The 16,323-nt window shown below is 46.3% G+C and overlaps 1 protein-coding gene across 2 annotated transcripts in view; it reads right to left on the bottom strand.

Annotated features, from left to right (window-relative positions):
• Nucleotides 1-10,745, bottom strand: part of DCLRE1C (DNA cross-link repair 1C) — a 53,031-nt gene extending 42,286 nt beyond the window's left edge. For both annotated transcript variants that reach the window (XM_075552340.1, XM_075552338.1), the window contains exons 1-3: nt 10,581-10,745; nt 5,223-5,274; nt 503-587 (exon numbers count right to left, since the gene is read on the bottom strand). In XM_075552340.1, the coding sequence (XP_075408455.1) occupies nt 503-587; nt 5,223-5,274; nt 10,581-10,689 (246 nt within the window). In that variant the 5' untranslated portion in view covers nt 10,690-10,745. The remainder of the gene's footprint in view (nt 1-502; nt 588-5,222; nt 5,275-10,580) is intronic.
• Nucleotides 10,746-16,323: the final 5,578 nt, after the last annotated feature.

Raw genomic sequence — 16,323 nt, 5'->3', positions numbered from 1 at the left:
ATCTTATTCGTGATGTATTTTTTCTTCCTTAAGGTTAGATCCAGGATTTTCATGTGTTCTTAATGAACTGGCTTGATTTCCCATGTATTATTATTCTCTCTTTTGCTCACTAAGGAGACAGAACACATCTTGTGTTGTTCCTACAATCCACCTCATGATCTACACAGCAAGACTTATCAGTTGTATTAGCAAACATTGTACACTTTAAAACATTAAGCCAAACTGTTGTAGGAACAAGAAAAACAAAGCAGCAATAGTAATAAAAGTACACCTTTTCCCCCCAAATGGCTGAATGACAAAGGACTAAATATCAATATTCTTATTGAAGTGATGAACTGAGATTTGAACGATTACAATGCTTTTATCCATCTGGTTCTCAAAAGATAAATTCCCAGTTTAAAATATATATATATATATATATATATATATATATATATATATATATATATATATATATATATATATAATTAGTATTCATTTAGAAATACAAAAAACAACTTACAATTCGTTTCTCCCAAAATCTGTATTTCGGGTTAGTTAACAATAACTCCTTCGTAACGGGAGAGCAGTATAAGTAGACCTTCAAGCTGAAAGGAGAAGCAAGGAAAACAAAACAAAACTAAATGAGTCCAGCACACTCCCCAGTGAGTCGTCCTGGTGACTAGGAAGCACATTCCAGCATGTATCAGTTCCCGCTCGTGCTTCAGAAACGATGCTGTCGAAATCAGAGTTCAGGATTCTCGGGTCAGAGCAAATACTGCATCCTCTGACCTCACCCTCTGCATGGCAGAGGTGCGTCTGTACCCGATCAAGTTTCCCTGAAACGGGAGCAACCAAATGTTAAGCTTTCTCTGGAAAGCAGCAAGGTGTGCGGAACACAGTGTTGCTATACATGTTCATATACATGTATCTGCTTATGTTTTAAATGGACATTTAATAAATATATCATTTAATGTATAATATAATAAGAAACGTCTTATAAATCACTGGTATTATTTAGAGCAGAGGCTCCCGAGCTTCTTTGGCCTGTGACCCTGTTTTGCAGGGGAAAAATTAACCCCCTGATAAGGAAAACTTTTGTACGATAGCCCATATTCCAGGAGAAGTGTAGGCATGCCCCCATTCTCCCCTCCCCGGGGGGTATCGCCCACTTTGGGAAACAGGGAGTAGGAGTGTAGCCAGTGGCAGACCGCGTTTCCAAACACAGACACACTGATATCTAGGTACCCTGTGACACACACTTTTCCTACAAGGACACTGAAGTTCTTTCACTGTGTTCTTTCTCCTTGTATCTGGGCAGACTTTCTACATTGCCTTAACGCACAGAATGTGGTGGAAGTGGTATCAGAGGTTCAAACTTCAGGCCATATGGCTTCCTTCTGCCTCTCTTTTGCAAGCCACCGTGCTGAAGAGGCTTCTCTGAGACAGATGCCCAAGGAGTATCTGGTACAGAGAATTACTTGATGTGGTAGTTACATAATCTGGTGTCAATTTGAGGATTAAGAGTGAAAGTGTGGAGTCTAGCCTGTCCATCACTGTATAGCCAATGAGGCCTCTGTGTGGGCATGGCCTTCTCCTGAGAATTCCGGGAACTCCTGTTGGAGGCAGCAGACACACACTCTTTCTGCTCACTCCTTGAGAGATGCTCTAATGACAAGAGACATGGCACTACGCTGACAAACCGCACACCCTGTGAACTGGAAGAGCCACATGGAGGCCCCTGCCAGCGCTGAGATGCTTAGGCCACTGGATCCACAAGACTTCCCACCCACTGGCCTGTGATCTTCCTGCGTTCAGCGTCATTGTATGTGTTTCATGAGTCTGAAGAGGTCTTTATAGATTGGTATCAGAAATATGGGCTAATATTGGGCTACTGGACTTGATCTGGACTGGGCTGGGATGTTTTCTCAATATTCAAGTGCTCTCGTATATAAAGCTCTTTCTTACACACATGAGTGTCTATGAATTTGTTTCTCTAGTCAGCCCAGACTAGCACACTTGATATGGCTCTTCTAGCCAGAGTCCTTGATATCTCATGCAAATAGGGCACACAGAGTTGTGACGTAAGGACTGGGCTGTTTTGCCATCCTGCTGGGTTTTAAATGGCCCATCTCAGAAGCAAGAATGGGATGTTCTAACATGAAGAAAGAAGAGCAGGAGTGGAGCACATCCTTGGTTCCCCAAATCCCTACACACTAAAACCCTAAGCCCAGGAGACAGAGCAGTGGGCTTCTCAGCCCACACAGTGGGTAGCTGAGTGCCTTCAGGCCGGAAGCACACTTGAGGCGTAGGATGCCCCCAGGCTCTTAATCAGAGGAGCCAGGCTTGCCAACTGAGGCAATGGAACTGACGCTGAGTGCCTTCTGGCGGAGGCTTCCTTCGGGCTGAGTGAGCTGCTTTGGGGCATTTAGCAGTAGTGCTAACAGAGCTTTGAAACATTGCCCATGCAGAGGAGAGGGGCAGAGGTCCAGAGGCACGCCTGCCTGTGGGCCCTGGTGAGAAGAGGCTGTCCAGACTCAAGAATGATAGCCTGGGCTTCTCTTGTCCTAAATAACTACCTGTTAACTTCCCTACTCTTATCTGCGGGAGTGTCTGTGAGCTGTCTGTGGCCACTGCAAACCCAGCAGAGAAATAGAGCATACCCTGGGAAGAAGGGTTGGTGTCAGAATAGGTAAAGAAGGCTCGACGGTAACTTCTGTCCCATAGGAATTGGCCTTGGGCTGGTGTTGAGCTTGAGTTTCCCCCACCTCGCCCCTTCCCTGCCCCGCCTTGAGGTCTCAAAGGAGGCCAGACGTTTCCACAGCTGTCCCAGCACGGAGAATCTTCCCAGCTCAGGTGTCACACACAGGGGTGGGTAAGCCTGCAGAGCATTTCAGCCCCAGGTGACACCCTCGCTGAGAAGAAGCGAACTATTCCCTCTGGCCCCTGCCTGCATTCCTAGCCCACAGGAACTGAGAGAGAAGCGGTTCTTGGGTTCTAAGCCATGACATTGGCGGGCCATTTGTTTCGCAGAAATCCACAGGCTTCCAAATCAGACAGACCTGGTGGAAATCCTGGTCTGACACTTACTGGCTGCGTGACCATGGGCAACTAACCTAACCTCTCTGGCTCCTCAATTTCCTCATCTGTAAAATAGAAATAATAAAAATATCTGTGATAGGCAAGTTTGTTGTGCCAACCTGGTCAAAAGGAACAGTTTGATTGCAGGGCAAAGAGATAAATGGCTCAGTAAGCCCCACCCCTCTCTCTCTTGCTCTCTGGTGATCAGACCAGTATGCGGCAGCTTTAGCTAGTTCTCTGTCTCAACTTATGAGCTACACTACCTGTGGGACTGCCAACCCATGAACCATGTTGCCAGAGCTTGAGGTTCCTTTGAGACCTGCTTCATTCACCTTGCTGCTGGTATACACATTACCTGAACTTGAGGTTGTCGGATCCTGTTGTCTTGCATTGCTTGAGTTCGATATCCCATCAGAGACAGGTTCACTAAGCTCCTGAGCTGCTGTCTGTTGGTTACCAGCCCTGCTGGTTGCTGCCTGTGGCCGGACTGACTGCATTGCCCAAGGGAAGACTCAGCTGTCTGCTTTTGAGCTTGGACCCAGTAGCCCTCATGAACTGAAGGGCTTCCAGTATATTAACTGTTCCACAGAAGTGAGTTGAACTGAGCCCTCTGTACTGCTGTGTGGACTACTTGGCTGTTATATTCCTTCATGCTGCATATATCTATCCATATAGATATAGATCCATATACATGGAAAAATCCAAATATATATATATATATATATATATATATATATATATATATATATATATATATATATATATAAAACACCACAAGTGTCCTGGTTTTGTTTCTCTAGAGAACTCTAACACATTCTCTATTTAAAAGATCACTGAGAGGTTCTCATGAAAATGTGAACTACCTAATGACAGCGACTTTTGTCTGTGTTGCTCACTGTTAACACTCAACATCCCGCAGAATGCCTGACTCATCACCGGTAATTGTTAAAGTGTGAAGTGAATAAGTACACGTACAATACTTAGCATAGTGGCCATCTCAAAGCAAGTACCCAGTAAATACGAGGGACTGTTTTATCAAGGGTATTGACAGCGCTTAGTAAAGACGTTGGCATATGCTGTTTGGAAAATTGTTTAAGCCAATAAGGCCCTTTTAAATACCTATCTTGAGAAATTAGAATTCAGGCAGTAGCGACAGGAATAAAACACAACAGTTCAGCTTAAAAGAAAGATCCAACTCTCTTGGAAGCTTCTTCAGTGTGGAACAATCATTGCCACATAGATAAACACACCGAGAACTCCCACTGACACAAATGAACAATGACGAACTAGCTGGAAATGAACCAATGATGGCTACAGGCAGGCAAATACAAGAGTCTATAATGAAGGCAACATGGGGCTGCTGACCACAAGGGCCGTGGTTCAACCCCACTAACTGCTGCAGGGGAGAAAGATGAGACTGTCTGCTCCAACAGAGATTTAGTCTCAGAAACCCTATATAAAGTTCCTGTCAGTCAAAACTGGCTCGATGGAAGTGAGTTTGGTCTGGTCATTCTGAAAATGTTCATTTATGATTAGAAGCAAAACATAAAACCACGGTAAACACTGACGGATAGAGGGGACCTGAGAGAGGGAAAGAGAGAGGGAAGTGAAAGGGAGGAGGAAACTCAAGGGGTTCGGAGGAGCCGGAGATGTTCTGCTTCTTTCTTACATTGTATAACTTTTATTGTGACGGGAGAGCAGGTCTGCAGCACCGATCATGAGTTTGACATCACCGATTTATACAGGTTTTGTTTCGTCTCATGGAGTGCACTCCCCTCAGAGGAAAAGGAGCCGGTCTACTTCCTCCCTGTGTTTCCTGCTTCCACTCTTCCTTCTTTCCTAACCCGCTGTGTATTTCTTGAGTAAATGTTCCCCTTTTAATCTCAAGCAGTTGACCATTCAAAGGCGTGCACCTCACTATCATGATTATTCTCTTTGTAGAATTGGTGGTGTTTAGTGGAAAATTGAGCCAGTGGGGTAAGTTCGGGAAATGTTCTATTTCTCGATGTGGTGGAAGCCACAGAGACGTGTTCACATTGTAAAAATCCATCAAACTGTACCCTGATGCTGTGTGTATTTTTGTGATTCGGTGTCATAACTTAATTAAAATAACCTAACTTAAACTCACACACACACACACACACACACACACAATAAATTACCTGCACTCCAATCTTCTTTTCAAGGTAGGGGCCCTTAATCCTTTCATGTGATCTGAAAACAAAGAATCAACAATCACACACCCATATTGTTTGTTCCTTTCCCACAAGTAAGCTGAGCCACGTGTTCCTTAAACTTCCTTTGACGAGAAGATGCAGGAAAGGCAGACGTATTCCTCTGTGCTACTAGCTCTTTTGCAGGTGAAGAATCTGTCTTGAGACCAGGCCAGGAACCTGAAGCTGACCATTCCTGAGTCATCAAAAGCGAGGTCCAAAGAGCCTGACCTCCTGCATCTGTGGGCCAGATCTAAATCACCGAGCAGCCTGGCTCCGCTACTCTCTCCGGCATTTCAAACACACCATTTCTCAGACCAGGCTCTGTGTGACCCTTTCAACTCCAGGCGGAGGGTCAAGCGTGCCTGCACGGAAGCTGCCAAGGACACGGGTTGCCTTACCTCCTCGCCCTACTGTGAGTCCTTGGTTGAAAAGTGAGACCTGCACAAGCTTGCTTCAGACCTCTCCAAAGAAAGGGGGTCGGGATGGTGGGAAGGGACAGGAAGAGAAGATATAAAGAGAGAGGGCATTTGATACCAGGTATTAGACTAAATGGCTAATCCATTTTCACATGTCCTGATTCTTAGCACTCAAAGGCTCGGATAAGAACCAAACATTTCTAAATTGTTCAATCAAAGGAACTTTCGTTCTGATTGTATTAGCCACCCTGACCCCCCCACCCCCACCCCACACACCTGTACCCTTCATTTACAGGTGGGGAGTCTACGTCCAGGCAACCAACACCAGGGCATAGCTGACTGGACATGGGCCTGGACCAGACATGGTAAGTGACCCTCGGGTCCCTTCTCGTCCGGCCTTGTAAAGGCCTGTGGGCAGGTGCCAGCGCAGGACACTTAGCGACCAGGCTTCTGAAGAGTCTGTGCCACCGCAGAAAGAGATCTGGAACCGGGGCTCTGTCCACAGCTCCCACAGATGCAGCAGCAACCAAGGGTGTTTCTATCGGGCTCCCATTCCCACCAGCCCAGACCCCTTCCTCACTGGTGGTCCAGAGACCATGCGCGTGGAGTCAAAACTGTATCCAGTCCAGCTCCCAGGCCCTTTTCCCGTCCTTTAGTCAGAACAAGTGAACAAGCTGCTTGCCCCTGGCTCATGCCCCATCCCGGGTCACTAGCTCAGACCACAGACTCCCTGTGGCCCTCCAGGCCTCCCCAGCTCTTATAAAACCAACCCTGCATGACCTCTCAGGAGGCCCGGTGACGGACGCAGCCTCTAAACAGGACGCAGTCTCTAAACACTCAAGGTGCCAACAGAAAGGCTAGCCATTTGCAGGCTACCAAGCAGTTCCACTGGAGAAAGATGTGTCAGTTTGTTTCCATAAAGCTTTCAACCATGAATTCTCCCAGGACCTTCCTCTTCCCGTAGTGGCTGCAGGTAATCTGCCAAAATGGTTTGCTACTCACATGACCCAGAAGACCCCACAAATTCATGCAAATCCAGAAGGTCGAATCTCCGGGTCCATTTTAAGAACACCAGCGAAACTGCCCAGGCCATCAAGAGTCTGCACATCCGGAAAGCCACCGGATATCTAAAAGACGTCATTCTGCAGAAGCAGTGTGTGCCCGTCTGGCATTACAACAGTGAAGTTGGTTACAATGACGGAGTCGGTAGATGTTCCCCTGGTCAAACAGTTGGGTTGGACCCAGGGTCGGTGGTCCAAAAACAGTGCTTAAAAACACAGAGAGGAATGCTGAACTGAAGGGTGTCGATGTGAATTCTCTGGTCACTGAGCACATCAGGTCAACAAAGCCGAAAGATGCGCCGCGGACTTACAGAGCTCACGGTCAGCTCAACCCATCCCTGGGCTCCCCCTGCCACACTGAGATGATCCTCACTGAAAAAAACAAAACAAAAAATCCCCAAATTGTTCCTAAACCAGAAGAGGAGAGGAGGTTGCACAGAAGACAAAGATCTCCCAGAAGAAACGGAAGAAGCCAAAACGTATGGCTTGGGAGTAAATTAAGCTTAAAATAAAAGTTAAAGCAAAAAGATTCCAACCTTGGAAACGCTATGATCAGTTCTACTTTGCTCTATAGACTTGCTATGAGTCAGAATTAACGAGACAGCTACAGACTTCGATGGAGCACCGGGAGATCTAGAGCCCACTCTAAATTAAATAAAAATGTGTTATTCGTGCATATGTGTGACCTTTTTTCCAGGAAGAGGCCACAGATTTTGTAATATACTCAAAGCAATTTGTGTCCAAAAAAAGTTAAAAGCCATTGCAAAGCAATGTGGGAAATCCCTAAAGACAGAAGTTGAATGTTGGCTCTTGGAGGGTTTGCATTCCTGATTGAGTACAGATCTACATGGTTAAAGAATTAAAACCAAAACCAAACTCACTGCCACGGAGTTGATGCCAACTCACTGTGACCCTGTAGGGCAGGGTAGAGTGGCCCCTGTCTGTTTCCAAGACGATAACTCTTTAGGGATGTAGAAAGTCCCATCTTTCTCCCACTAGAAGATAGAAAACATGACTTTGAACTTCTCAGTAGAAGGGAGTCAGTTTTTGCTTAAGAAACAAACTAGCGAGGATGGGTTCCCAAATTCCTTTAGACAAATGATTTTTTTCACACCCACTACTCCTATACATCAAGGGCATGCCCTGAAGTCAGACTGTAAGAATGTCTACCAAATTCCGAGGTCAGAAACTCCAGGGAGACTCAACCCAAAAGGTAGAGATAGGGGCCTCCTTCTCACTACTGAGCACTCTTAAACATGTAAAAAGAGATGCTCCATGAACACCCAAACAACTGTCACTCTCAAGGAGCGGCAAGATGGCACCGTGCTCCGTGGCAAGGAGAGAGTGTGGTGCGGCTCTTCCTCCCGAATGGGCATGAACTGGAGGCGAGGAGCAAGGGACAGAGAAATGTCCCCAAAGCACAAACTTCAATGTGGTCCAGGATAGGGCAGTTTACAAATCAGCTACTAATGAAAAGTTTTGACATTTTAGCCAGGAGCTGATGCTCTGGAGAGAAGCCCGGCAACCTACTTGTGAAAACAAAACAAAAAATCAGCCTTTGTAAGTCCCAGCCCAGGAATTGATACCAGGGGCTCAAGTGGAAAGAAACTGTTTTGAAAATGATGATGGCCACTGTGGTAGTTATATAATCTGGTGTCAGTTTGGGACTTGAGAGGATTAAGAGTGAAGGTGTCTAGTATGTCATTTGGGTCTCTGTGTGCACATGGTTTTCTCCTGAGAATTCTTGGAGGCAGGAGAGACTCTCTGCTCACTCCCTTGGAGACACCCTACTGGCAAGACACATGGCACTATGCTGATAGACCCCATACCCTGGGAACCGGAGGAGCCACGTGGAGAGCCCTGCCAGCGCTGAGATTCTCATAACACCACTGGATCCAAAGACTTTCTACACACTGGCCTGTGATCGCCCTGCACTCGGAGTCATTGCATATGTGCTCCATGAGTCTGAAGAGGGTTTTACAGACTGGTATCAGACATATGGGCTAATATCAGACTTATGGACTTGGACTGGACTGGGCTGGGATGTTTTCTCAATATTTAACTGCTCTTGTATATAAACCTCTTTCTTATACACATATGCATGTTTATGAATTTGTTTCTCTCGTCTACCCAGACTAACACAGCAACAAATGTACAAATGTGCTTGACACAATTGATGCGTGTATGTATTGTGATAAGAGCTGTATAAACCCCTAATAAAATGATTATAAAAGAGAGAGAAAAAAGAAGAAAAGAGAGAGAAAACCCCAGGAATGTGTGCAGTTCAGCATTCTCTCCCTTCTCTCTCTCTCTCTCTCTCTCTCTCTCTCTCTCTCTCTCTCTCTCTCTCTCTCTCTCTCTCACACACACACACACACACACACACACACACGCAGAAATGGGGTCACCAAGAGTCGGCTCTATGGTAACTGGTGGTAAAATAAAAACAACTGACAACATATGATCTTCATGCCAACTCTGTGCTGAAGGGTAGTGTTTTAGAATCTGAAATTTACTTTAAAATACTAACAATATGCATGCATGTATGTTTGAGCCCATGGCATTTGGTACCATCAGTAATCCCTATCAGGGATTCACATCCCAAGGGAGTAGTTGCTATTTCTCAAACTACTTGCATTTCAAGAGGCAGTTAGTGAGGTACTTCAATTTATTCTAACTCCAATCAATGCCAAAGACTTGCTACTTAGCATCATGAACATAAACCCTTTTTCTTCTATAGAATTAGTGATTTATTAATCAGCAACATAGGTTTTAAAACTGGACAATGGTTGTGAGATTAGTGGTATGAAAACTACGGGGACTGGCTCAGCCCCTTCAGAGACTTGTCTAATCACCCAAGAGCAACTAGGAAGCCTGGCTCCAGCCTACACATTAGGTGTGACATCCCAGTTGCCAACAAGTGGATTTAGATTCTTGACAACCCTAAGTGTATCAGATTGAAACTAATGACTCAGTAGGGTTTCAATGGCTGTTTTGGGGAGTAGAAAACCAGACCTTCCTCCCCGGCAACGTTGGGTAAACCTGAACTTCCATCCTTTCGGTTAGCATCCCAGTAGTTTGCAATGCCTAGTGGTTGCAGAGTGGGCTGCTAACTGCAAGGTCAGCAATTCAAAACCACCAGCTGCTCTGTGTGCCATGATAGGCCTTTCCTGCCCATAGAGTCACAGTCTTGAATCTCACAAGGACAATTCTACCCTGTCCTATAGGGTCACTATGAATCGGCATCAACGCGATGGCAGCGAGTTCGGTTTAGTTCAGTTTAATTCCGTTCAGGGGCTCCATTAATTATCAACTTCACCTCTAAATAGCTACATTTCCAGCTATAAGATTACCGTATTCTGGCAGCCTGCTATCACTGTGCCTTCTCAAAAGGAACGGATGCGTACAGAACCTCTTAAAGGAGAGGGGGAGGGAACTTGCACTTCAAGGAGTTGAAGGGTTGTTTGAGGGTCTGAGTGTTTGTGTGAATGTATGCCCTCTTGTTAACAGCTGCTTTGGGCGTGGAATGGAATCGGATCTGACTCGTATTTCCTTCATAATGGTGGTGGGGATGTAGGGGACAGACCAGCCTCTAAGAGCTGCACCTAACCCAACAGACCCAACAGTGCAAAACCCAGCAGACGCTGTTTCGTCCCATTTTACAGAAGAGGAAATCGAACTGGGAGGACCCCCAGTAGCTGGCGCCTTCTTTGCGTCAGGACCCCGACGCCCGCCTATCCTTCTCTGCCCGGCCCCTCAAAAGATCCCCTGGGAGGCCAGCTGCCCTTTGCTTCCCATGGGGTGGGCAGCGCCCAGCGCTCACTCACCCTTGTGACAGTGGGACAGGAAGTAAGCACGCGCCCCCAGGTTCTCCCTGTCGAAGCGGTCTATGGAGATGGTGGGATACTCGGCCATCTGTCCCCCGAAGGAACTCATAGCGGCGGACCAGACCCGCCAGCCAGACCCTGCGCCCGAGCCGGGCCGAACAGACCGCGCCGCCACTTCCGGAAGTCAGCGCGCCGACTCGCCATTGGCCAGCCGAGGCCCCGCGGCCCAATTACAGCAGCCCTGTGCGCGGGGGCGGCGCCGGGGAAGAGCTCCTCCTCCAATCCCCGCCGCCCGCCGGCTACCGTGGGATTTTAAACGCCGGGGCTGCGCGCGCGCGCTCCGCCCGAGCTGGGTGGCCGCGGGAGCGCGGGTGTGGAGCCGGGGCTCTGCTTCCCGGGAGAAGCCTCCGCCGGATCGGCCGTGAGTAGTCTGCTTCCGCGGAAACGGGAGCAGCTACAAGAGCTGGTTCCCCGTGCTGACGCGAGGCGAGCTGCACTTTCGCACAAGAACCCGACCGTTCCACTGCCTGCTCTTTGGAGTCCACGGTCTCACGTTTCCCGTGGAAATCGAAATTTCCACCTCGTGCCAGAATCTTGTCGCCAGCCCCGAACTCGCTGCCACCCGTCAAGGCTGACTCACAGCGACACCTTCTTGGAGGCATTCTGGGCTGTAACTGCTTAAGGGAGTAGAAAGCCCACGCTTTTCTCCGGAGTAGCTGCTGGTGGTTTTGAACTGCGGATCATGCGGGTCGCAGCACAACGCCGCCAGGGCTCCTTATAAGCATGCTGTTAGGAGGCATTAAATAGGTTCAGACCCCGGAACCCTCTGAACCGCAGAATGCAACAAAGGGCGGGGTCTTGCCTCATAATTGATGCAAGGTTTGAACCCATTGTTGTAGCCACTGAGCCACGCTATCTCAGGATTTCCTCTTTTTCGCTGATCTGCTTTACCAAGCATGAAGCTCAAGAGCGCTAGTCCCCAGAGAATTTATTCCTGGGGGGTCGTTATAAGAAAAACTCCACACTGTGGGCCACAAGGCCGGCTAATACCCCCAGTTGGGCACCTTAGAAATCCGAGAGCTTTGTTGATTTTTGACAAATTTATATTGAATATCTAAAAAATTAGCTATTGCACTAACTGTAAATCCTTTTGGGAAATCACCACCGGGTGTGCTTTTCATAACTTTATGTACCTTTAAATGATTGTCAGTATAAATAACTTAAGGAGCCTGGTGGTAAAGTCGTTGAGCCCTAGAGGACAAGTCAAAGGGTCAATAGTGCAAACTCTCCATTTTCTCTGCAGGACAAGGATGTGACATTCTGGGGCAGTTCTACTCTGTCCTGTGGGGGTATTTATGAGGCACATAAACTTGACAGCCATGAGCTTGTTTCACTGGCTACTATTCTCTTACAAGGAACGAAGGCATATTAGAAGTTAGACAATTAGATATGGCAATATGCTACAATAATATCGAGAAGTTCTTCATAAAAACAAGATGCTGTACTTACTACTGAGGGTTAACAATTTTTAAATGCAAGATGTCCTAATATCTACGACTGTGGACATCTTCAGTTCTCTTAATCTTAAAAATCTGATTTCAGTGTTGGAAGAGGGTGAGAGGAACATTGGCATAGGATTTAGCAAACACGTGTGGATTTATTCAAGTTAGCATCTCCAAATCTCATCCAGGGACTGCCAATAGTTGTTAGATTTTAGAGGTCTTTGTTAGAGTCTCACCTAAGCCATGATTGTTTGTGTCGTCTTGGTGAAGTCACTTAACCCATCTATAGCTAGATTTTTCTTACTGTAACATACAGATTATAATAAAACCCACACAAACTACGGATAAAGGGAAGTGCTCAAGCACATAGAAGCTACAATTAATTACAGTACATTTTTAGATATCGAAGGACCCTGGATGCCCCCCAAACCAGTTTGGGGCCAACTACTAACCTAGATGTTAGCAGTTGGAACCCCCAATGGTGCCAGAGAAGAAAGGGTTGGCAGTCTGCTTCCACAGTGACATGCTTTCGACATCAACAGGTTTGGTGAGTTTAGTAAGTGCCAGGGACAGGGCTTCAAGGATTCAGCTTCGCTCATCCAAGAGCTTACACTATGGCAGAAGGAGAAACCCTTGAAAACACATGCAAGAGGTTTTATAGATGCTTCAACTTGTGCTCAAGAGCTCTGGTTGCACTGTTGGGTAGACACTGGACTGATAACTTCAAGGTCAGTGATTCAAACCCACCAGCTGCCCCTTGGCAGAAAGATTAGGCTGTTTGTCCTCATAAAGCTATATAGCCTTGGAACCCCAAAGGAGCAGATCTGCTCCCCCTAACTGTAACGCTGGACAGTCAGCCTAGTCAGTAGTGTGCGTTCTGGTCATGTATGCTGAGGTGTAGTGTGAGGGCCCAGGAGAGAACTTGATTTAGCAAGGAGAAAGGTACCGTCAGAGAAACTTAATAGTGAAGGAGATTTGGGCTCAGTCTTGATCTTGAGACCAAAGTCCCTGGAATAAGCTTTTATTCAGTTTGGAACCACAAGGAGTTGCTTTTAACAGACAATAAGGCTCAGACGGAGGCAATGATGGGGACTTGTAGGGAAGCTGATGCTGAACCAGCTAAGAGCAGACCAAGAGGGGCTTTTACACCAAGCCGAGAAACTCATTTTAAAATTTTAACTTCAATGTCAGTGGGAAGCCTCATGGGGCTTTAGTTTGTTTTTCTTTCTGTTCGTTTTGTTACTTCAAGTTTTTTTTATTGTAAATTAAGTGGTGGTGTACATTTCAGATCATTTTTTGTACCTAACAACTTAAAATAACATATCAAGCCTCCCAATAATTTGCCTTGCCCCACCTGCCGTTTTTTCCCTCTCCTTGATCTTCCCCTTCACCAAGTTAACACCTGTCTGTCCTCTAGCTTCCACTTCCTGTCCTTACCCTCCCACCCCTAGTAACTATCAAAGGCTCTTTCTTTGGGTATGAAAACCTTTATCATGAATCTTTCTTCTAGAAATAAGAAATGACAGGTCAGATTAGATATATTACGTTAGCACCTAATGTGTTCTAGGCACTGTTAGAGGAATTTACGGTCCAATCAGATGTCCGTGTTTGTGGATACTGTATTCTACTAACAGAGAGACAACAAATAAGCTACTAAAATACTATATTACTATAACCCCAGTGGCAAAGTGGTTACGGGCTGGGCTGCAATCCGAAGATCAGCAGGTTGGTACCATCAGCTGCTCTGCGAGAAGGGGCTTTGGGCTCCCGTCAGTCTGGGAAATTCACAGAGGCAGTTCTACGCTGTCCAGAAGGGCCACTCTGAGTCAGCATTGATCCGATGGCAGTGAATTTGGTTCTTTCGTTTTGATTGTTGGAACCTGCAATCAAGTCTATTCCGACTCATGGCCATTCGTGGTGACAACTGTTGTCTTAATGGTCGACGTCTGCCATAGCCGCATACCATAACATTGGTTTTAAGGAAATTTATTTTCTCATAGTTCTGAAGACTAGACGTCCAACTTCGGGGCATCAGCTGGGTTGATTCTGTCTGAGGACTTTGAGAGAAGAACTGTTCCCTGCCCCTCTCCTAGTGTCCAGTGGCAATCCATGCTGCGTCTTGGCTGTCCATGACCCATCTGCTTCCACCATCACATTTTACCCCTGCCCATTTCTGCTCCACCCTTCTATGAAACACCACTCAGCAAGGGTTCGGATGAGGAACATCCTGTGCAGCACAGGGGGAGGGGAACTCTGAGGTTTACAGTGGGAGCCTTAAGTCCATTTGAGCGTGGCATAAGTTTAAATTCTACTTGAGTTCTTTTGCCCATTAACCAGCCATGTAGGTAGAAGAGTTCTCAGTACTAGTAACATTTCATCTGAAAAGTGGGGAAACTGCATGGTCACCCCTGACCCTAAGCACCATGTCACCAGGTGTTCGAAGCCCCACAAGCAATCCTGTCTGCATTTTTCATCTGAAATTTTGTACAAATCCCAATCGTGGTCCTTTTCTCAATTCTATAGTCCCACCTGTTACAGCCATCATAAATGCTGCTAATCGTGATTTTGTGAGCATTTCATTTGCTTGCAGCAACTATATTAGCCCCATCACTGTGAATTATTTGGACTCCAACTTGACCTTGAGCTGATGGTTTCCCCTGTGGGGATAATTTGTCTTTGGCTCAGCATTGTCCCATTTAAGGCTTAATAGAGGGTGTCTATAGACTGTGTTTGAATTTGGGGTGATTTTCTCCCTAGAACAAACTAGAACCACATGACACTTAACAATAGCAAAGGAGAAATCCCTGTTTCTGAACCGTGTGTCATGAGTTAGGACTCCAGCATTGCTTTTGTTTATATACAGTGCAGTCCATAACCAGTTTTAGGGCCAAAAGGAGACCTTAGATCAGTGATTCTCAGCCTTCCTCATGCCGCGACCCTTTCAGACAGTTCTTCATGTGGTGGTGACTCCCCAACCGTAAGTTTATTTTAGTTGCTACTTTATCACTGTCATTTTTCTACTGTGATAAATCGGGCGACCCCTGTGAAAGGGTCGTTCAACCGCCAAAGGGAGTCACAACCCACAGGTTGAGAACTGCTACCTTAGAACAAAGTAAGGGCAAGCCATGGGGAGGTCTGATAAACTGCTTAAATCATTGAATGCAACTATGATGATCTGATATGTAACCCCCACCCAATTCACAATAAAAAGTTAAAAAAGAAAACATATTAGACGGGATGGAGAGCATGCTGGGGAACAGGGCAGAGAGGCAGGTTGCAATTTTAACAGCAACTAGATGAGGGGTGTAGCCCAGCAGGTACCTGGAAGAAGGCCAATCCAGAAGCAGAGTAATCCTGGAGAACAGAGTAAGAGAGGAGGGACTTAGGTCCTAATTTTGTAGGGTTTTGCTGGCCCTGTAAAGAATGTGGGTTTTGCTCAGGGTAAGATGGGGAGTGATGGCAGGGTTTTGAACAGAGGAGTCACATAACCTAAGTTCTAAGCAGAGTATACTATTGTGTTTATAATACACCACAGGGGAGGAAAGGACCCCTGGTAGTGTAGAGGGTTTTGCCGGGGCTGTTATTAGTAACACCAGCGGTTCGAACCTACCAGTTGTTCCAAGCGAGAGAGATGAGGCTGTCAGCTCCCAAAATGCTTTTCAGCCTCAGAAGTGAGAAAGGGAAGTTTCACTCTGCCCCATAGGGTTGGTGGGAGTCAGCATCAACTGAAAGATGATGAGTTGAGACAGGGCGATAAGGAACATCTGTGGGACGTCCCTGCAATCACCGGATGAGAAAAGAATGATGGTGTGGATTTACGTAGGGGAATTCAACCCACAGGCTTTGTTGGTATTTTGAATATAGAGGCATGCCTCCTTTTATTGTGCTTTGCTGTATAACTCTTTGCAGAGTCTATGCTTTTTAGAGTGAAGATTTGTGGCAGCCCTGCATGGAGCAAGCCTAACAGCGCTATTTTGCCAATAGCATGTGCTCACTCCATGTCTCTGTCATGTTTTGCTCATTCTTACAATGTTGCAAGTGTTTCCTTCATGCGATTGCACACTAAAGTAAGGGTAAACATAATTTCTATGTGGACACCTATACATTCAGAAACCAAAATCATCCATGTGACTCTCATCATTGTGACAGCCACTTTAGTATGGTGGCCTGGAACAGTACCCACCTGATCTCTGAGGTCTGCCTGCAAAGGGTAAGTGAAAGAAAGGATCCAAGAGGATTCC

The sequence above is a fragment of the Tenrec ecaudatus genome, chromosome 6, assembly GCF_050624435.1.
Source record: "Tenrec ecaudatus isolate mTenEca1 chromosome 6, mTenEca1.hap1, whole genome shotgun sequence".
Taxonomy (NCBI): Eukaryota; Metazoa; Chordata; class Mammalia; order Afrosoricida; family Tenrecidae; genus Tenrec; species Tenrec ecaudatus.
The sequence above is the reverse complement of the archived record's forward strand: the minus strand, read 5'-3'. Positions and strand labels throughout refer to the sequence as shown.